At 40.8% G+C, this 22,913-nt stretch overlaps 1 protein-coding gene across 1 annotated transcript; it reads left to right on the top strand.

Annotated features, from left to right (window-relative positions):
- Positions 1 to 6,946: 6,946 nt before the first annotated feature.
- Positions 6,947 to 21,830, top strand: PTER (phosphotriesterase related; the record flags this gene model as incomplete). Its single annotated transcript, XM_079948366.1, has 4 exons — positions 6,947 to 7,378; positions 7,931 to 8,196; positions 15,347 to 15,487; positions 19,755 to 21,830. 4 exons carry the CDS (start codon positions 6,947 to 6,949, stop codon positions 19,963 to 19,965), a joined length of 1,050 nt encoding a protein of 349 aa, XP_079804492.1. The 3' UTR covers positions 19,966 to 21,830.
- Positions 21,831 to 22,913: the final 1,083 nt, after the last annotated feature.

Raw genomic sequence — 22,913 nt, 5'->3', positions numbered from 1 at the left:
TTATAGTACAGCAATAAGAGATTACTATAGGAAAATAACCTAGGGAGTGTATTCCTTACAAAAGCATTATAATGACTCGGTGCTGATATTCACACTAGTCCACTGGCACAAACCTTATTTGGTAGAGAGATGTTTGCGCTGCTATAATAATTTGAGGAACCATTCTAATCTCATTGGAAAATAATACCCCTGTTTGAAAATAAAAAGTACTGTCACCTAAGTGTTTTGCCTGTGGGCATGGTTCTGGATTATATTTATAATTGATTGTTAAACTATGGTGACTGATCAATTGTTTGTGGTATGCTTTCAGGTCGATTCTGTCTGTGGGGTTTTCTAGATCAGAGTGTTAACTTGCCAGATTAGTCTCGTGTGATGAATCTAGCAAAGAATACCAGCTTCTCTTGTTCTTTGCTGCTAACTATGTAGGGTCTACATATTTAGAGCAGCTTCGTGGGAATAGAAAGGAATATAGCTTTAATTTCAAAATATTTTAGTAGCCTCCTATGTGGTGGCTGGAACATAAGAAAATGTGATCTGCAAAGAACTGTCTAGCCAGAAGAGAAGTGTTAGAAACTGAGATATAGAAGCAAATGGCTCCTTTAAACAAGGTTGCAGTCTTCAAAACAGAATATGCAATTGTCATTTTGAGGCAAGACAGCTCTAAACTTTTATTTTTCAAATGATGGACTGGCTGCGGTTGATTATCAGTTAAAACGTCTGGCTAGTTCAGATGACAACCTTGAGCTAGGTTAAGAAGTTTGAGAACTGAAAGAAGAAAGGTTGCTTTATCCAGGGACTGTCCACAAATATATTAGCCTATTCCAACCTCCTTTTCTTAATGGTGACATGAATATTCTTCACAACCATGAGCAGGGCGGTGGGGTGGGGTAAACGAATACAAGCTACAACCATTCACTGTTATGTTGTTCACTGCTCCTGCTGAGACTGCACAGAGAAAGCATTTTGGTTCCTGAAATCCCTTCTGATTGTGCAGATAAAATATAGCTGATAGAAATCTACAGGTTGTGGCATTAGTGTGAGGGAACAGTCAAGATCCAGTGTTCCCCAGGCATGCACCTCCAGGAGGTGGTGACGTCAGGTGCCATCTTAGTGCCCAGGCATCTTCACGTGGTTGCAAGTGGCTGATAGCCAGGTGCAAAATGTGCCTGATGCCCGGCTAATTTCAAACACTGTAGAAGAGTGGTCTTCAGTGCAACCAAGTTGTAAAAAACACTGGAATGGACTGATCTATGACAGGTTGGTCAGAACAAATGGATCAGTCTTTGGGGGCAGTAGTTTGGATTATATGTCCTTTTGTTCCCTTCCAAATCTATGGTTCTACATTTTTCTCCAGTAATGTACACAATCAAGCTTTGTGCCAAGAAGAAGTTGGATGTGCTTGCCCTCAGTATTCTTAAGTTACCTTACATACAATTTCTCATGTTCAAGTATGACTCTCTTGACAAAAAAGGAACGTGAGTATTGGCTTAGGGTCAGGTTTTTCTGATCCCTTATCTGCTGTGTACATGTTTAATTATAGGAAAAATCCATAGGAAGCTCAATGGAATTTTGGGTCAAGTCAGAACTACAGAATGTAGGGATGTGTGTGGAGGTTTCACACTTGGGCTGATTCATATGTTATGTTCAGCTACTGATATTTGCATTTGACAGTATGTGCAAGTAAACAACCCACAAAGATGGTGTAACATTTGAGAAACGGTGCATATGTAATGATGCCAACTTGACTTCTGAAGCAGGATGAGATCCAGTGGCAGAAATCAGTGCTCAAGGCAGATTGTGCAAGTTCTTGCACATGGGTTATGCTGTTTACTCAAGACATACAAGCGCCCACCAGTTGCTAGAAGTACCATGAATCTCCCAAACCGAAATAGTGGGGCAGCTGTTGACTTCATTGTTACAGAAAACTAGATGAAAAACACACACACCTCGGTGGTTAAAATGTTTTTGTGCAGTGTAGTTTTATCAGAGATGAAAAGGAGCCATGCAGAATAAGTTATGTTGAGCTCAGCATATTGTTTAAATCTAATTAACTCCCCAGTTGGTGTTTGTTTAAAAATGAGAACATCTCTTTTAAGTGACGAAAGCCACTCCATATTATGCAATCACATTAACCTTTCTTTCCTTCTTTGCCTTGACTGTAAGCATGGGTAGGATCACTGAATTTTCACCAGAACTATAGTCTGCTCTAACAGAATGTTAGCTCCCATCAAAAGTAGTCAATTAACAGCCAGGGCAGACAGCTCAAATTTAATCAGAATGTACAGGAGATGTATTTTGCTTTTAATGCTTTGCACTAGAGAAATCCCCTTGGAAATCTTGTTGATTGTAAGCACTGTTTGTGACCTAACTTCTGTCTGCTCCTGGAACCAGGAATCTGCGCTAGCAAAGCAATATTTCTTTACCTTCAATAAACAAATCAGTACTTTAACCCACATACTGCAAGGGAGACAGAAACTTAAATCCCTTGAGAAAGGGTTGAATGAGTGTGCATGTTTAGCAACAGAAGGGCTGATTAATAGTAGCCATCTTCAAATATTTGTTTCTGTTGCTCCAGAGGATAGGGCCTAAACAAGTGTGTTCAAATTACAAGAAAGGAAATTTCCACCGGGCATTAGGAAGAACTTTCTGGTGGCGTTTGCTGTTCAGCAATGAACAGATTGCCTCCGAAGAAGGTGATAGACTCTACTTTGTTAGACATTTTAAAGCAGAGGTTGGAAGGCTACCCATATGAGGAATGGTGTAGCAACAGATTCCCTTCCTTGGCAGTGATTTGGACTAGAGCACCTTTTGAGACGGGACGCGGGTGGCGCTGTGGGTTAAACCACAGAGCCTAGGGCTTGCTGATCAGAAGGTTGGCAGTTCGAATCCCCGTTGCCCAGTCTCTGCTCCTGCCAACCTAGCAGTTCAAAAGCACGTCAGAGTGCAAGTAGATAAATAGGTACTGCTCCAGCAGGAAGGTAAACGGCGTTTCTGTGCGCTGCTCTGGTTCGCCAGAAGCGGCTTAGTTATGCTGGCCACATGACCCAGAAGCTGTACGCTGGCTCCCTCGACCAATAAAGCGAGATGAGCACCGCAACCCCAGAGTTGGCCACGACTGGACCTAATGATCAGGGGTCCCTTTACCTTTACCTCTTGAGAGCCCTTCCAATTAAGACTCCAATCCCTTTTTCATTCTATCCTCCAGTGATATTTTTCTTTAGAAGAGGACAGGCACATCTGCCTTTTCATTCCCAAGAAAAGCATTTTTTCCCCTTACATAAGCCATGCAGTATTGTAGGATTCTATGCAAGAGAAAAATGCAATGGCAAATCAGCAGGTGTTCTTTCTGCATGAGGTGAGGTTTCGCAGAATACAGCTGAACCATCCACTGACTGCTGGGTGACACGGACTCCGTTTGCTTATTTGCTGGTGCTTGATATTTATAGTGGTACACTACTGGGTAGGTCATCCTATGGCGCTATGGAAGGGTGCCAATTTGATGCTTTGCTTCTCCGCAGCCCTAAAAATGAGCCTGCTGGAGAAACGAGCCTCTTGGGCTCTTTGCCCTCTTGACTCCAGCTTATCTGTTGCATTCTCAGAGGGAAGGGGAACAACAGACTATCTGCTTGGAGGGCTTTTTACCAGTAACAAACCAATGTTTATGGTATTATGCGCTAAAAGGCAGACAGGAAAGGCTTCTGTTTAATCAATAATGTATGCTCCAGTTAGTCTTATCCTCTGGACATCATTAAACATGTATTTTGTTTCATAACTGATGATTTTGGCTGACTGGAGTTTATAACTAGATATCCTCAAGCCTTTGCATCTACCATCAGGCAGATCTGAATTGAGCTAGGCAGTCAGCTATGTTTAGTGTTAATGTGGAAAGTAAACTTAAAAATAAGTGAGAGTTGGGAGTTAATTATAAATAGTAGAAGTGGAGGGTATGCAAGAGCAGACCTCATGCCTCTGAACACAGTCAGACAGCAGTAGTAAGGCTTGATGTTTAAATGTTGTAGCCTACTATGGAGGAGCTTTACTAGTAAGCTTAAAAACTTTGCATATTAAAAATCAAATTAAACCACACTACATTTTGTTTAAATGGTAAGGAAATGTAGTTTCAAGGTTTACTTAATAATGTTAATTGGCAATAAAGGTAAAGGGTAAAGGGACCCCTGACCATTAGGTCCAGTCGTGGCCAACTCTGAGGTTGCGGCACTCATCTCGCTTTATTGGCCGAGGGAGCTGGCGTACAGTTTCTGGGTCATGTGGCCAGCATGACTAAGCCGCTTCTGGCGAACCAGAGCAGCGCACGGAAAGACCGTTTACCTTCCCGCTGGAGTGGTACCTATTTATCTACTTGCACTTTGATGTGCTTTCGAACTGCTAGGTTGGCAGGAGCTGGGACCGAGCAACAGGAGCTCACGCTGTCACAGGGATTTGAACCGCTGACCTTCTGATCGGCAAGTCCTAGGCTCTGCGGTTTAACCACAGCACCACCCGCGCCTCTAATTGGCAATAGAGCAGTATCAATTAACAAATGCTCTCCATTAAACAGATCTACCATAATGTCTCACCAGCTTGGAAAGATGCACACTGGTTTCCTTGGCATACAGCGTTGATACTTAGGCTTGCAGTCTGACTCTGATTATTTAGGAATAAGTTGCATGGCACTTGGTGGGCTCTACTTACAACTAAACATGTGGGATCAGGCTCTTAGTGATAAATGATATTTGGTAGTCAAAGTGAAAAAACCAGGCAATTACCAACTTTTTTTGGCTTGTGGCTGAGAAAGCCAATGACATTAACAGTTGATGAGGAGTACTGAATGAACGAACATTGCTGTTTATTTAATTATTTAAGCCCTTGACTTTTTAGAACTCTGGAATAAATTGCAATAATGTTTTCCTTTAAATCCATTATTAATTCTGCGATATGTTTCATTTCTAATGAAAAGGAAGATCCACCTTTGGTGCTAAGGAAGCCTTGATACTCATCTGTCAGAAAGGTTTGTGCAAGTTCAACAAATCTGCATACAGACATTTGTTTTGCATAATTTATGGTGCTTCCATGATACTAGTATCCATAACTCAGTTGTGTCCTAAAAGCAACAGCATCTGTCTTGGAAAAGTCTCCTGCACTGAAGGCTCTCTGTAAGTTCATACTCTCCTTGATTATTCCTATCTAATTTTTTTTTTCTGAGTTGCACAGATTTTCTTCCTCATCCTTGATGACAGCTTGCCTAACACAATGGCATATTGATGTATTTTTTCCCTTCACTTAGAAATGCAAGGTCTCTAATGCTCTGGCATCCTTTTCTGTATTCCCAATCTCTTTTCCTGCGGTTGCATTCCCTCTTGGGTAGTCTTGCTGTTGCAAGGCCAACTACTTAGGCTTTACTGAATCTTTAAGGACTTGTGGTTCACTTGATTGTACAATAGCAGTTCGGTGTGAACCTCCCATAGGGCTTTGAATCGAAGCAAGAAAAATGTAACTAAAATTCTGGAGAAAAGCCAGTATTTCATCCTCACAATTTCTGCCCCCTGCCCCCCCCCGGTTGTTTTCATGCTGTAGCAAGAGCGAAGATGTTAAGATTGCTTCATATTTTTCTCCTCTCCCTTGTACCACAGAAACAGCCAGCAAGTACTTTCAGTATCAGGACAGAGGTATAGGCAATAATTTAAAAGGAATTTTTGCCTTACCTAGATTCACTTATTTTATCAGCTATTCTTTGTACTGATGTCTTGCTTGTGCTTCACAACCCCCAAAGTACCCCAAAGCCTGACAAACTATTCTGAAACTGTGTTTGGGACTATAAAGCTACAGACTTGGAGGTGGGTGGGGAGAGGAAGTCCATATATACAGACTTAGTAATGTTTGAACTGACTGCAAAACAAAAAGGCTCGTCATCCAGTTTTGGTGACAAGTCCTTCCATAAAGCCTTGAGTTTTGCTTTGACTCATCAGTGTGCATTAGTTTGTACACTGATAAAAAGATTTGGCCAGCATTATAACTACATGACATAGATTTGATGACTCTTTTAAGAATATTTAGTAAGAATCTTCAGATGGAAGGACAAGCTATTCCAGCCAATCTTGATTTTCTTCTAAAGTATCCTTGTTCATTTTGTGTAGCCTGCTCTCTCTCTCTCTAAAAGATTTCTTTTATTGAAGGATTTTCATAGACAATGAGGGTACAGTGGTACCTCAGGTTAAGTACTTAATTCGTTCCGGAGATCCGTTCTTAACCTGAAACTGTTCTTAACCTGAAGCACCACTTTAGCTAATGGGGCCTCCTGCTGCTGCCACACCGCCAGAGCACAATTTCTGTTCTCATCCTGAAGCAAAGTTCCTAACCCGAGGTACTGTTTCTGGGTTAGTGGAGTCTGCAACCTGAAGCGTATGTAACCTGAAGCGTATGTAACCCGAGGTACCACAACATCTCTGTTCTCAGTTCATAGAGTCCTTTCTATAGGTCAGTTACATTTGGTGTGAGACACTGCTGTCATAGACATGCAGTGAAAATGGCAAACCCATACCAACACCAGAAATATAAAACAAACTAGGGGACACTCAAATACCTTGGCTGACCCATCACCAACAGCGCACCTTCTTAAATAACCCAACAGTAAAAGCAGCAGCAACTACTAGGCCTCTGGCCACCTTTGAAAAACTTCTCCTGACATCAGAGGGACACAGCAAGGGGATGGTATCCACAATATACAAAATATTACTCTAAGACCTTACAGAATCCCTCACTGCAATCAAAGATTACGAAATAAAGCCTACCCAATGGTCTAAACTGTGGTCTAAACCACCCTTCTCAGCCAAAAGAAGGGAACTCACATCAAAACTAGTTTAGTCTACTCTTTGATGCATGGAGCAAAATTGATGTAAGGGTCTTTAACATCTTTCTGTCTATTTTCCTAGAATACACCTTTTTAAAGATGCCTTCGCTGAAGGGCAAAGTCCAGACTGTTTTGGGCCTTGTTGAGCCTAGTCAGCTTGGCTACACGATGACCCACGAGCACTTGACAATGGATTACACTTGCTGTTACTACCCACCTCCTTCAGGCCAAGAAGCACTCTCTGAAACATCCATTGAGATGAAGAACTTGTTTTGGCTGAAACAGAATCCCTACAGCCACAAAGAGAACCTCCTGCTGCATCAAGAAACAAGTGCTGTGAAGGAAGAACTGCTGCAGTTCAAAGCTGCAGGTGGCGGGACCATAGTGGAAAATACAACCACAGGGATAAGGAGAGACATGAAGACCCTAAAGCAGCTTGCGGAAGAAACCGGTGTCCATATTATTGCTGGCGCTGGCTTTTATGTGGGTGCCACTCATTCTCCTGAAACACGAGCGATGTCTGTGGAGCAGGTGGGTCTCAAAACGTACTGAAAGTTGGGCGCTCTTATTGGCAACCTCTGAATACCTCAAGATATGTTGTTTGCCTTTAACATAATTAAAATAGGATCCCTTGAAACTGGGAATTAAGTGTGTGTGTGTGTGTGCGTGCATGCATAATACACTGGGTTGGATACAGAGGAATTCACCTCTATGGTAGAAGAGCTTTTCCTGACATGGCAAGATCCTTCCATGAGAAAATGAACTGAAAACCAGTAGGTTGGCTGCTGTTATCACAGTGTATCCTGCAATCTCATGCACAGTATCTTAGGATGCATGTGTGAGCTAAGTTTCTGTTGCCCACACCCTCTGGTGATGGTTTGCCATTTTTCAATGCCATCCTTGGTGAGGTGTGTCTATTGACTTTCAGGAGAAATATAAAAAGATTCCCGCTCACTCAGGCATTTGAAGGCTGAAAGATACTGACCATGGCAACCTTGAAATTAGGAACGACATTGTTTTACTTAAGTTTTGATACTATGCAGCACAGAGAGCCTTAACTAAAAGAATGTTTATTTTCTACAGCTGACAGAGGTTATAGTTAATGAAATTCTCAATGGAGCCGATGGAACCGACATAAAGTGTGGGGTCATAGGAGAAGTTGGCTGCTCGTGGCCTCTGACAGAAAGTGAAAACAAAGTACTACAAGCAACGGCACATGCTCAGTCACAGCTTGGCTGCCCTGTCATCATCCACCCTGGCAGGAATAGTGATTCACCTTTCCAGATCATTCGAATTTTGCAGGAAGCTGGAGCTGATACCTCAAAAACCGTCATGTCTCACATGGACAGGTAAATGGGCCACTCTGGTGTTGGGTTGTTTGTAAATATTTCTGCTTCTAGAGCAGGGGTTGTCAACCTGGTCCCTACCGCCTACTAGTGGGCCTTTCAGGATTCTAGGTGGGCGGTAGGGGGGTTCTATGGCACAAGCTGAATCCTCCTTCCATCGAGCACCGGTGGGCAGTAAGGAAATTTTACCATCCAGAAAGATGCATTCATGGGCGGTGGGTATAAAAAGGTTGACTACCCCTGTTCTGGACAGTGGAACTTTTAAGAAACCCACAGCAGGTTGAACCTAATCAGGTTTTATCAGTGTTCTGATACTTCATTACAGCAAGCATTGTAACAGTTCAAGCAATTGCAGTACCCAAAATATGGCAATTGCAGGGAATACTTTAATGCAGATACATACCATACTGCCAGACTGAAACTCTAGTGAAGTTGGTGACAATCCTCAAAGTGGCATGTATGTGCAAAAACTGCTTAGTCCTACTGACATCTACAAATCTTCAATTCCAAAATGCCGGCAGTCTAAATGGTTTGTAGATCTCAGTGCTCATTAGAATAAGAGTGTCTGTTCATGTTGGGGAGTCGCTCCTTGAGCACCTAAATAAATCATCACATTTTCAAAGTCTACTTTGCATTTATCAAGACCCATTTATGTCAGAGAAACATTCAGCACCATAACTAAGATATTGTGCTGACATACAACACTTATAACAGTGTTTGAACTATATGAAGTTGCACAACCCCCTTCAAAACTTATTTGAACATCAATGTCACATCAGTGTCACTTTCCCAACGTCATTGGGTAATCCCTGTCTGGCTCTTAAACCTCTTTAGTTGCTCTCCCCCCCACCCAGATTTGCACACCCCCAACACTTACTGCTAACTCCCCACATTCACAGGTGTACATTCAGTGACGCTCCTCCCTTTGGACTCCTGTGTTGTCCTTTCTCTCTGCCACTTCATGTCTTTAGAGCATTGTGACCCTGTTTCCCCCTCCATTCAGTATTCCAGTGAGGCCACATCAAACACACTGGAGCTCACAACTGGGCATAGATGCAATGAAGCATCCTTGCTAGTGTCCCACATTCCCCTAAGGGTGCCTAATCTGTAGTTTGAGAAATATAGCAACGAGTTGCATACAACTTTGAACAGACACAAATATCTCCTGTCTTTTCATCTTTGACTAATTTGGCTTCTTAAATTAGCATACTTTTCTGTGGCAAAAACTCTAGGTGGGATACTAGTTGAGGGGGCATCTTCAAGTACATTAGTTAAGATCAGCTAAAAGCCCAGTCTTGCAGATGTTCATTTGGAAGCAAGTTCTGCTGAGTTCTGTGGAGCTTTCCCTCAAGTAAGTATGCCTGGGTTGCACCATAAGCCCATTGTGTGCATGCATCTAGTTGAAGCGGCAAGGGAAAGGACCATAACTTGCTGGTGGAGCACGTGCTTTGAATGTCCCAGGTTCAACCTCTGGCATCTCCCAGTGGGGCTGGGAAAGACTGCTGTCTGAATTCTTGAAGAGGTGCTGCCCTTTAGTGCAAATAGTGGTTCTTCAAATGGGGTATTCTGCTAAGTTTTTCTCAGAACCGACCTGTTTATTTAACATCACCTTGCCAACAAAGGTCCGTATAGTAAAAGCTATGGTTTTCCCAGTAGTAATGTATGGAAATGAGAGCTGGACCATAAAGAAGGCTGATTGCCGAAGAATTGATGCTTTTGAATTATGGTGCTGGAGGAGGCTCTTGAGAGTCCCATGGACTGCAAGAAGATCAAACCTATCCATTCTGAAGGAAATCAGCCCTGAGTGCTCACTGGAAGGACAGATCGTGAAGCTGAAGCTCCAATACTTTGGCCACCTCATGAGAAGAGAAGACTCCCTGGAAAAGACCCTGATGTTGGGAAAGATTGAGGGCACAAGGAGAAGGGGACGATAGAGGACGAGATGGTTGGACAGTGTTCTCGAAGCTACCAACATGAGTCTGACCAAATTGCGGGAGGCAGTGGAATACAGGAGTGCCTGGTGTGCTCTGGTCCATGGGGTCACGAAGAGTTGGACACGACTAAACAACAACAACAAACTTAATGTCCATTAATTTAACTGTAGTTTTAGGTAAATACCACCTATCGTTTGAATTGGTTGCATTTTGTCAGCTAGCTGGTATAAAGTGGTACACCAAGACCCTCTGCAGTTTTCAGATAGTTAGCAAATAGAAGCTTGAGAACTGCTAGTATGGACGGTGCTGAGCTTTTTGCACCAAAGGTTTGATTCTGTGTAAGAAGAGCTTCCCATGTTCTTAACTGGTAGCTGGTTCCACCTGCTGCATAAAGGCCATCTGCCTTCCCCTCCAGTATGTGGCAACATTTGGCATGGGCACACTGGAGAACTATGTATATGCAGATCAGATAGCTTTAAATAGCCTGGCTCTCTTCCCTGAGTTATCTGTTGCAGGATAAGAATGGATCTTCCTCTTTCTCCAGACTATGTTGCAAAAAAACCCCAAACTGCAACAATTCCACACGTCCTTAAATAGCTACATCACATCGGTTGAATCCTCTCCTGCTACAACTGCAAGATGTTGCTGCTACCTCTGTAAACAAAAGTCACAGAACGTCCATGGAGAGCCAAGTAGTGGATGCTTCACGCCTTCAGTTAAAAAAACATGATCTGTGCTGCTAAGCCACATTTATATGACCTTGTGTGGTTGATGATTAGTTGGCAGATGACCATGTATTGATTAGCATTGCTGAAGGCTGGAAGCTATTTGTAGTCATATGACTTATCATTGAATTGTTGTGAGTGCTCTATAGCACACTATGTAAAATGATTTTCACTGATCATACATGTATAATTTAAATGTGCTTTACATGAAACACAATGTATGTTACTACCTACATTTCCACTCATGCTTAGGCATTTATGAGAAAACGGAAGCTTAAATGATTTAAAAAATAAAATAAAACACAAACTCTCTTCCAGATTGCAACTACTTTCTTGTCTGATTGCCTAGAATTAATTCTTGATTGCTTCAGGTAACCATGCTGGTTGCTGTTGACAGGCCTAATTTAAATAAATCCCCAACTCTTTTAATATATATTCACACCTATACCTAGAAAAGCATATTCCTATGAACGTGATTTTAAAATTATAATAATACAAAATATTGCCATGGTACTACAGCGTATAAGTACATTTACATAGCAATTTTGGCTTCTAGTGTTGAGCTGTAAATGAAAGCCATACTACTTGCACAGTACTTTGAAAGTCCATTGGATAAGAATCTGTGGTCCTATGTAAACTGTGACTATTATTATTTTTAAACAAGATTTTTATTATTAATTACAGTTGGCAATAATGAGTGTCCTGCTGGTGCCAGTTGTGTTTGAACAAGAGCTTTCTCTCACTCGTTCCATCTGTTCCTTCTACTTAATCCTGCTGTTAAGTCACAATATTGAATTTGTGACATCAGTCATTTCCATAGCGACAGACTATGATGTAACTGAATTAACTGTTAATGGCTTTGTGGCATTAAGCAGAAGGAGCACCAAGGTAACGTAGGTGAGAATGATTCGTTTGAGTTTCACCCATACAGTATTTTTGGGTAGTCAGGCAAAAGGAGAAAGGGTAGAAGAATGCAAATAGTTTGACAACACCCCACATCCAGCACTTCATGGAGGGCAAAGGGCAAACCCTCCTTGTTTCTGCTCTGTCCGTTGCCAACATTTATGCCAAATGTACGCAGTAAGTAATTGGCAATATATATACAATGGTACCTCGGGTTACATACGCTCCAGGTTACATACGCTTCAGGTTACAGACTCCGCTAACTCAGAAATAGTACCTCGTGTTAAGAACTTTGCTTCAGGATGAGAACAGAAATTGTGCTCTGGCGGTGCAGTGGCAGCGGGAGGCCCGATTAGCTAAAGTGGTGCTTCAGGTTAAGAACAGTTTCAGGCTAAGAACAGACCTCTGGAACGAGTTAAAATCAGTTATGATTAAATGGGCACAAGATGTAGGTCACAACATTATGATGGAGGATTGGGTTAAATTATGGAAAACTGACTTAAAATTTACAGATTGTTCCCTATTGAAGGAGAATTATATGAAGATGATGTACAGATGGTACACAACACCAGTGCAGTTAGGGAAAATGTACAACACTAGTTCAAACATATGTTGGAAGTGTAAGGAAAAGGAGGGAACATTTTATCATATGTGGTGGGATTGTAAAGTAATTTAAAAAAATTGGGAAATCATATACAATGAATTGAAGAAAATGTTCCATTTAACATTTGTTTAAAAACCCGAGGCATTTTTGTTGGGGATTGTAGGGAAAGACCTGCCAAAAAAGTTGAAAAACATCTTCATGTATGCGACAACGGCCGCGAGAGTTCTGGTAGCACAAGGATGGAAGACTGAAGAAATCCCAACTAAAGAATCATGGCAAGAAAAATTGATGGATTATGCAGAACTGGCAAAATTGACTCATAAGCTACGGGACAAGGATAACTGTGACTTTAAGGATGAATGGGAACCTTTCACAAAGTATTTGAAGACGCAACAAAGCGAACTGGACTCCTCGGCAGGTTTTGAATAAACATCCTGTGATGGTTTCTAAGGGGTTGCTCGTGCGTAAGCAGATACCTATCTCCCTGGCTGGGTGCAAACACCTGGCTGGGCTGCCAAAGTGAACCTTATCTGTCCGGACCGCCACTCACCCGTGGCCGACTCAGTCGCTGGCAGAATCCGTGAGTGGGCGTTTCTTAAACTTCTTCCAGCAAAGAAGCTCTTTGACGCCTAGTCTCCGCCTACCCTCTCTGCACGAAAGCCTTCTGCGCAGGGAGGGTGTGGGCAACGGAGGACCCCTACTCTCCCCGCTGGTCCCAGGCAAGGAGTCATGGGACCGCCTCGCCACTTCCCCCACCTGCCCCCCTTCTCCACTGGTGCTACGCTGATTCTCTTCCCCAGAAGATGGGCTGCTTCTCCCGATCCCTGGACACTCTCTGGAATCCCCCTGGCTTTTGTGCTCTCCCTCTAGTACTGATGGCAGTTCCCTGACACATCCACAATTTTTTTTTACTGATAATAATTAGCTAAACAGTTGGAGGATCTATACAACTCTGTAACATGCAGAAAATAGCATTATTGGAGAAACCAAAGACTGGAACTGAGGGAAGTCGGGGGGTGGGGTGGGGGGATGGGTTTTGTGGGGGGAGGGGGGAGGAAAAATGGGGATAAGGATATGTTTTTGGAAAATATGTTTTGTTATAACTTTGAATAAATTAAAAAAAAAACAACTGGAAAAAAAGAACAGACCTCTGGAACGAATTAAGTACTTAACCCGAGGTACCACTGTATAAAATAACCAGAAGGTTTCATTAACCAGAAGGACAGGAGACAAAATATTACTACCATATGTTAGAAATGTACCCCCCATTTTTCCTTAGATGAAGAAACCTCCTTTTGACTTCTTGTTGTAGATGTATCAGAAGAATTTTAAGATATATTTCAGATGGGAAACTGTAGGAAAATGCAAATGAGGCAATATCTGCCCTCAGTGATCTGCGGTAGTCCACCTTTATTAATTGGTGGACAACTTTCTTCACAAATAATTAAAAAAAAGCATGAGTTGAAATACATAATTATTTCTTAAACATGTATAAATATAAAATATTAATTGTATGGCTTTTCCCCAATGAAATATAAATAGCTTTGTTTCTAGGTTTGTTAGGAGGTATCTGCTTATTTTATGGAGATATTGATTGCTTTTACCACCTTAGGCTAAAAATAAATTTATTAGCAACTTCCTCCCCAAGGTTGCCCAGGAATTCTAAGGGGGAGGGGAGAATCAGTGCAGTTTTGAAAGATTCAGTCCACCTTCTTGATTCAAAATGGCATCCAGCTGGATTCAAATATTTACTAAAATCTGGTCCTTGATCATGCAAAATTTGGGCTTGATGTCTTAAGAGCTGTCCAAATACACAGTGAACAAACAACTTTACACAATATATATAGTAGAGGATTTTGGGTATGTTCTTATTCCTGAACGAAAAATCATTAAAGGCAGTTATAGGTTGCTATTTTTAACCTAGAAATATTGTGCGGCATTCAGCTAAGTTTTACTCAGATCAGACACACTGTGATTGCATAAGAAGAGATTGCTGGATCAGGCCGGTGGCCCATTTAGTCCACTATCTTGTTCTGACAGTGACCAACCAAATTAATGGACCTAACTTAGTCCTGTAGATTAATTTTAACTTAGCTGAATACTACTGATAGACGCTGCTTCTTGTTTGAGAGACTGCACATTTTGTCTCTATCCATTTTTGTTTTTAAACATATTGACATAGAATTCCACAACAAAGTCTATCCCTTCCAATAGTTCACAAAATGGAAAGATAAAATGTAATTTAATACAGTCCACTGTTTTGATGCTTATAAGGATAAATATGTTGTAGCTTGAAATGTTTTCAAATTTCAAGGCTTGGTGACAAATTAAACAAGGTTGTAATTCTACCTGAGACCTATTAGTTATGTATATGAATCCTTAAAAAAAAGTTTTATCAGCAAAATGTTACGTTGGTGACGAGACCGGAAATACTCTGAACCAACCTAAAATAGAAATATGGGGAGAAAGTTCAAGAAATTAATTTTATTTTAAGAAGTATTTACAATTTCTTTGCTAATTGACTTTACACCATAAATGTTGCTGAAGAGTAAAAAATAAGTAAGAAATCAAACTATGATGACTAGCTAGTCTGTTGATACCCGTATGTGTAAAAAATATATATATATTTGTAAGCATATCTGGGGTCAGAAACTCTGCAGTTATGTAATGTAGGCTGCAATTCTTTTTACCTAGGAGTAAATCCCATTGGACTCAACGGGACTTACATCAGAGCAGACATACAGGGTGAGTCCTTTAAAAGAGGCCCAGTGGATATAGAGTACACATGTTCCACGGCGCCTCTTTTAAAAGACTCACCCTGTATATGCTGGATTGTGCTGTGGAGCTGACTTCTAATGAATGAATCCGTTATGAAGGAATATTTGCTGTGTTTGAAGGCTATTGTCAAATGAGGTTAAATGATTCAAGTCAGCTATGAGAGAGAATTGCATTGAGCAAGTTTATAGTGTATACTGTGATTTGTACAGGACTATATTTGATGAGAAGAAACTGTTGGAGTTTGCTGAGCTTGGATGCTACTTAGAGTACGACCTCTTTGGAACAGAATTCATTTTGTACCAAATGAATCCTGATATCGATATGCCAAGTGACAATGAAAGAATTTTAAGGTATGTATTGCAATGTACAGACATGGGAACTTCTGCTGGAGATAGCAATGTTGTTAGTGTCCAGGTTTTGAAAGTACCACAAACTGAGCCTGTGTGTAACTTGCACTAGCATGGCATTTCAATGTGCCTGCCTTCCATGGATAAGTATTCTACTTAGTTTAACGTCTTAAATCACAAAGGTCCAGGGCAGACATGACACACAGTCGCTAAGCATGGTTAAGAAAGAAGAAGTGGAGAGCCTGTCCACATTCCTTTGCATTAACATTTATCCTTCTCTTTCCCTGAGATCTTTCTCAAACCAGCTGTTACAGCAGCACAATATTTATGTTCTGTAATTTCAATATCCTGTAGCAACGACAGAACCATTTAAAGCACAGCTGTGGCATAAAGGGGGAATTCAAACTTCTGAGACCAAAAGTCCAGCCCCAACAGGAGACAATATATGGGGAGAAAGCATCTATAGGGGAAGGGTTCAGCCAGGAGATATACCCTGTGTGATAAGAAATTGGCACAACCAGCATTGTAACAGAGGTTGTGACTCTCTTAAGCTTGCATTTTGACTTCATGGTTAAGGGTTAATGCCAGGCATAGGCAAACTCGGTCCTCCAGATGTTTTTTGGACTACAACTCCCATCATCCCTGACCACTGGTCCTGTTAGCTAGGGAAGATGGGAGTTGTAGTCCCAAAACATCTGGAGGGCCGAGTTTGCCTATGCCTGGTTAACGCTAACCAAGATCTTCCTTAACTATAGTTCCAGTTACAGATAGGTAGCCGTGTTGGTCTGCCATAGTCAAAACAAAATAAAAAAATTCCTTCCAGTAGCACCTTAAAGACCAACTAAGTTAGTTCTTGGTATGAGCTTTTGTGTGCATGCACACTTCTTCAGATACACTGAAACAGAAGTCACCAGACCCTTCTATATAGTGAGAAGGTGGGGAGGGGTATTATTCAGAAGGGTGGTGGGATTGGGTGATTGGCAGATAGCCTGCACTTCCATGTACAGCTATCTGCCAATCACCCAATCCCACCACCCTTCTGAATAATACCCCTCCCCACCTTCTCACTATATAGAAGGGTCTGGTGACTTCTGTTTCAGTGTATCTGAAGAAGTGTGCATGCACACAAAAGCTCATACCAAGAACTAACTTAGTTGGTCTTTAAGGTGCTACTGGAAGGAATTTTTTTATTTTGTTTTTCCTTAACTATAGTTAGCAAATCAGCTTCAAAACTTGCTTATGATGAGTGAGCTTTAATCATGGTTAAGGTGACCACCCTCACAATCCTGAGTCCTGCTTAAGGCTGTACATGGAAGTGCAGGCAGAATGAGTGCAGAAGCAGAGGGAATGTGCAGTCCTGCAGCCCCCTCCTGGTCTGCTAACCAGGGTTAGAGAATGGGATTCGTACATCTGCAGTAGACCTTCTTAATGTAGGAAGCCTGTTCCTCTCCCCTATGCTTACCTATCAATACTAAATTCACAATGTTACAAAAAGCAAAGCGAATCAAGAACTGATGGGACAAGAACAAACGTTTCCACAGAAGTTTCAACGCAAAAGAAATACTGGCACTCTGGCTGTTGACACACATTACTTACTATTTGGTTGTCAATACAAACCAGCGTCTTCTTTTTAGCTCTTATGTGTATGGGGACGCTGCAAAAAAAGCATGATTGCTCATCAGAGAATAATAACACATTGCTTAAAATCCTGCCGTCCTCATTAGAAAATAAGTTAAGCTAGGTAAAACTGAGCTTTGTTTCAGCTACTCCGTCAACCTGCCCTATACCGAGTTAAATAAACACACTGTGAAGTTGCTCCTAAAACCTCTGCTTCTTGACTAATCTGGAGCCAATTTTGTGATGAATGAAAGCGCTCCTTGGACAGATACGACTGGAAGTTATGCAGGTAGAAAGGCTATTATTATCAGTAATGCTTTTGCTATTGATTGTGGCAACAGTTCACAATACACCTCACCATGACAATTCCCTCATAATTCCTTCCCGAAACTGGCATTGAACAAAAGTAGCAGTAGGTTTTTATAGGGAGACAAGATTGCCTTTCACCCAGAACGATTTGCGCATTTATGCTAGAGATGCCATTAAACTTCTTTTTGTTCATTCAGTTTATTGTTGGTGAGCATGCTAGGAAAACTGGCAGGCTACTATTAATTCATAGTCAGCTCATGTTTGACTTGTATTCATCATAGTCATACAAATCAAGCTGACCTCTGTGTCTGGTTGTATAAACACGGGAGAGGGAAAGGTATTTTTCAGATTTCACTCATGTTCAGTTCCACTAACGCTGAATAAAAGATTTGTAAATATCCAGATTTGCATGTGCATCTTTAAATATGTCCCTTGAGACAGCATAGGATTGTATAGAGATTTTTTTGGGGGGGAGGGGAGAGTGTCTTACGATAACTTCTCAACATTTTATTATTGGAAATTATTACTGAAATATTCAAAAGTATAGTTATGTTATGGTGAGTTTTGAGAGCAATTATGTGGAAAGAAAGTTGTTTTCTTTAAAAATCATTGCTGGCTTGCTTATTTATTAATCTGTCAATTCAAGGATGTTTGAGGTGGGTGAAGTGATTATGCTCTCTCATAATACTGCATTCATAATAATATATTGCTGCTTATTAGCTCAGATGTGGCTGCAGCGATCATGTAAAGCTCAGCCTCACAGCAACATAGGCAACTCTTAATGCTTGTGATCAGATAATCTTGATTCATTCCACTATGATTACAGTGTTCATAATAATGAATAACTGAGTATCCCAAAACCACCCATGTCCAACTACAGAATTCTGCTCTCTGGACTGTGCTGTCCCATCAGTATTTCTGAATTACACCTGTTTTGCTAGTAGAACATTCAAAGCACGGTGCTAATAAGAGATCCAGCTCTGTCATCTCATACACAGGATTTCAGGAAGCAAACTTTCTCATGTGAATAAGCCCTTGGCTGACTAGGTCTTGTTGCTTCATCACACCTGTATTTGGTCATAGGTTTATGTAGTCAGATCTAAGAAAGAATACTTTTGGATGCCTATTCTTTATAGATTTCATGCATTAAGAGTGTGCAGAGTTCTGTTTGCTGGTATCTTGTGCATGGAATCGCCAAACCTCAGCCTTCATTCACAGGCATTGTAGGATTTTCAGGAGGTGGGTGGTGGCTGTCTGTGTTGCGTTGCATTGCATTTCATCTTCAGTTTTCCTAGCTATTAGACAACTTCCCTCCCCATTCAGCTGCCAGGCCTCAAATGCATACTTCTCCTTTTGTCTAGGTGTTTCCCAGCCAAACTGATTTTTCACTTCCCTCACAGAAGCTGCATTATTTGAAAGCATTCTATAACTTGGATAAATATTCCATTATGTCTCAACAACTCTGCCAATAGCTGGTGCCGAGGCAGGCAATTACAGTGGTGCCTCGCAAGACGAAATTAATTCGTTCCACGAGTCTCTTCGTCTTGCGGTTTTTTCGTCTTGTGAAGCACCCCTATTAGCGGATTAGCGCTATTAGCGGCTATTAGCGGCTTAGCGGCTTAGAAAAAGGGGGGGAAGGGGGGAAATCACAAGAACTCGCAAGAAGCAAGCCCATAGGGAAATTCATCTTGCGAAGCACCTCAAAAGACGGAAAACCCTTTCGTCTAGCAAGTTTTTCGTCTTGCAAGGCATTCGTCTTGCGGGGCACCACTGTACCAAAGTGTTGGGGGAGTATCATTTTCAGCCAATTTATAGGCATAGCAGCTGTGTTTGCATATCATGCTAAACTATAGTTTAGCTCAACTAGCAGGGACAAGCCACAGCAAGCCTCGGGATTGTGCAGTCTCCCTGTTCCTCCTCCCATGGAACCAGGACGAGGAGTTCAGAAGCTACTACTTCCACTTTTGATTATCTACAGCTTGCCATGTCATCTGCCTTGTCCCTTGGACCCCAGACCTGTAGCCCATCTTAAACTGTGGTAAGTTTCAGACAAGCCACTTTCAGTAATGTTGGGTTGAAGACTGCTTATTTGAAACTGATTGCAGTTGTTGGTCCAAATGATATGACAAACAGCAGATAAGCAAAAACAGAAGCAAAAGTTTTCCAAACTGTTCCTCCTCAGGAAGGAGGGAAATGTTAGCTTGTTACATTTCTTTTAAAACACACAAGAGTAGGTCATTTAATTTAAAATAGTGTGAGTCTGTACCTGATAATTATTTCTGCATTACTATCAGATTAATATGAACTATACATTGACAGATGTGTATTGTCTGTATTTTTGCAGGGTTCGGATGTTGATTGATGAAGGCTGTGAAGACAGAGTTTTGCTTGCTCATGACGTGCACACAAAAAATAGGTTGAAGAAATATGGGGGTCATGGATATTCTCACATACTTGAAAACATAGTACCAAAAATGTTAATCAGAGGCATATCACAAGAAAAGATTGATAAGCTATTGGTAGGAAATCCCAGACGATGGTTGACTTTCGAGTAGGGAGTTCTAAGTATTGCTGTGGCTAGATTTCCTTCTGTGAAACTGGAAATTTGAAACCTAAATTCTTTGAAGAAAACTAAAGTCCTACAAATCTGGCGTCTTAAGAGTAGGATAAGCCATAGTATACCTACTGTTTGTGTCAAGGTCCCTTCAGATACAGGGAGTGGGGGCAGTTACACAGCTTCGCTAAAGGGCAATTTTTATCTGTAATAAGTATTTGCTTGGCAAGTATGGTAGAACTGTATAGCTCTGTTCCACATACTATTTCTAAAATCACCATAAAACTGCTTAAAGCTGCTGGGATGCCTTCATGCAGTGCTTTTAGCGGATACTCACAACAGCCTTGAGAACAGCATCATGCTGTGCAAAGGCCTAGACTGATGGAGTACCGTATTTTTTGCTCTGTAAGACGCACCTGACCACAAGACGCACCTAGTTTTTGGAGGAGGAAAACAAGAAAAAAAATATTCTGAATTTCAGAAGCCAGAACAGCAAGAGGGATCACTGCGCAGTAAAAGCTGTTCTGGCTTCTGGGATAGCTGCGCAGCCTGCATAAGACGCACACACATTTCCCCTTACTCTTTAGGAGGGAAAAAGTGAGTCTTATAGAGCAAAAAATACGGTAATTATGATGGCTTCTGCGGACTCATTCTGGAGTTGGGCCCAAGCACCATTGCTGGAACATTTACACATAATCCTAGCTGGGATCCTGTAAACCCCAGCTGCATGCCTAAGGCACTTCTGCACAGGAACAGGAAATTCCTCGTTTTTTATTTTCAACTTCACTCTGATGTGTCAGGTGACACTTGAAAATAGGAGTGGGGAATCTGTTACCCTCCAGATGCTGGACTGCAATGCCCATCATTCCTGACCACTGGCTAGATGCCAAGAAAATACAGAGGTTGCATTTTTTAAAAATGTGGGTCTTTTGAAGATGATGTAATGGCTGTATTACTTTAGGAATTTTCTATGCATGTGTATTCAGACATTCAGGATTTACTCCCAGGTAAAGCGCTTGTGGTTTCAGGATTTCCACTTAAAAGCACAATCTTTATCCACTTAGTTTAATGGCACATACTCCCAAGTAGGTGTGCCTAGGGTTATTTTTGGCTAAAATTACCTCCCTCCAAAATGATTTTTTTCCTAATACTGATGCTCCTACTAAGTATCCATATGCTCTTTATTTAATGATTAGTTTTTACAAAATAATGTTCAAAATTTAAAAATGTTCACAATGTATAATTACATATTGAGAATATCTTTAAATAGCATTTTAAGGGCTGGATTGCAAAACCATATCAGGGTGAATAAAAGCATTTAAAAGCCTCCAATACACACTAGCCTCAATTGAATGCACTTCAATCTCATTGAAAATCAGCAGCCACAGGCACACAGAATGAGGTGTCCTTGCTTTGATTTAAACAGGTTTAAATGTGCTCATTTCTGCATCAGCTATTGGTCCAGGGACTCAGGTGATCCAAACTTTTATTTTTCTTCTAACCCCCTCCCCCCCACATTTATGATGTATTTTATAAACAAAGTGGTTGAGCAAGATTTCACTTTTAGAAATGCTTGTGTCACAAATTATTGTGGAGACAATGCCCAAAATCAAAATATGTAATAACAATAACGAACTAATGTAACAAAGCTTATAATTTACAAATCAGTTTGTCAAGATATGATTTAAAAGAGAAGTTTGCCTTTTATTGTTTCTGTGGTTCTAACCAAAGAAAAATGCTGATTTTGCTAAAGAAAGTGTTATATCTGTTTAAAATGACAGTCTGGTGATCTAACATCGTTTATTATATTTCCAAGCGTGCACAGCATTTGATATCTTGTGGCAATAAATTTCTTGTATTATTTCATATTGGCTGTGCATGTCTAGTTATAGGCCACATTTGAGTGAACTGCATAGAAAAAGGGATTGCACATGTGTAGTGGAAACATTATTCTGCATTTCCAAAAAAAAAAAACAAAAAAAACAGCACTCTCTACTGTATCCAGAGTTGCAATGGAAGCTCCTCTCCAGGGGCTGGGGGGAATAGCCCCTCTGCATAGGTCAATCTGCTCCTTCATGACTTTTGTTTTGCTTGAAACACACTATTTGACAATGGGGAAAATCTCCAATGCTTTGCGGTCAATTGATGTATACCAAGTGTACTCTCCATCAAATCAATTGTGAAATCAGTAGATGGAAGCCAGATGTATTTTTCATCAAAGCAGAAACATTCAGTTCATAAATGCTTACATTAAAACGAAATAAAAATTACTGCATCAACTCACAAACAATCATTAGGATAATTTAATCAGAATCGGCTAATCTAGTGAAAAGTACTCTTATTTTGAGAGAAGAATATGTGCTGTTGGATACATATTTTGCTATATATAAATAGCATGGTGGAGCATCATGAATCTGAATGCCAGAGAGGGAGAAGAGAATGGAATAATGACATAATTCCAAAGTTCCTTTTGGAGAATAGATCTACCTTTTTAATATCTGATTTACAAACATTTAAAAAATAAGACTGCATTATGAAATAAGGGAATGATATTTTGGAAACTTGAACATACTTTCAAATGGAAGTTGAGCTTTCATGGTTTCTGTTAATGGGCTTGTGCTGTTATTTCTCTTTATAAGCAAAATATTAAAATAAGTTCATTTAAGCGAGCTCCATGTTTGCAGCATGTTGATCCTAAAACCATAATACCCAGAGTTTTCTACAACTGGGTTTTGGTGGAAATTACTTTCATGTAAATGCATTTAGGAGTGAATACAACAAGCAATTAGGAAAGCATTTCAAAGGTGGACTTGAGCAGTCCAGTTTAGAGTTCCCCCTATAATTTCTGCTTTCAATTGTTTAGTGGGTTTAAAAAAAAACTGTCAGAAGCATTAATTGTGTCAAATGGTTTTTCATGGAAATACAACTGAAAAGTCTCTTGAACCTTTT

This window comes from Podarcis cretensis, assembly GCF_951804945.1.
Source record: "Podarcis cretensis genome assembly, chromosome: 12".
Taxonomy (NCBI): domain Eukaryota; kingdom Metazoa; phylum Chordata; class Lepidosauria; order Squamata; family Lacertidae; genus Podarcis; species Podarcis cretensis.
Note: the sequence above shows the minus strand (reverse complement) of the source record. Positions and strands in the feature narration are given on the sequence as shown.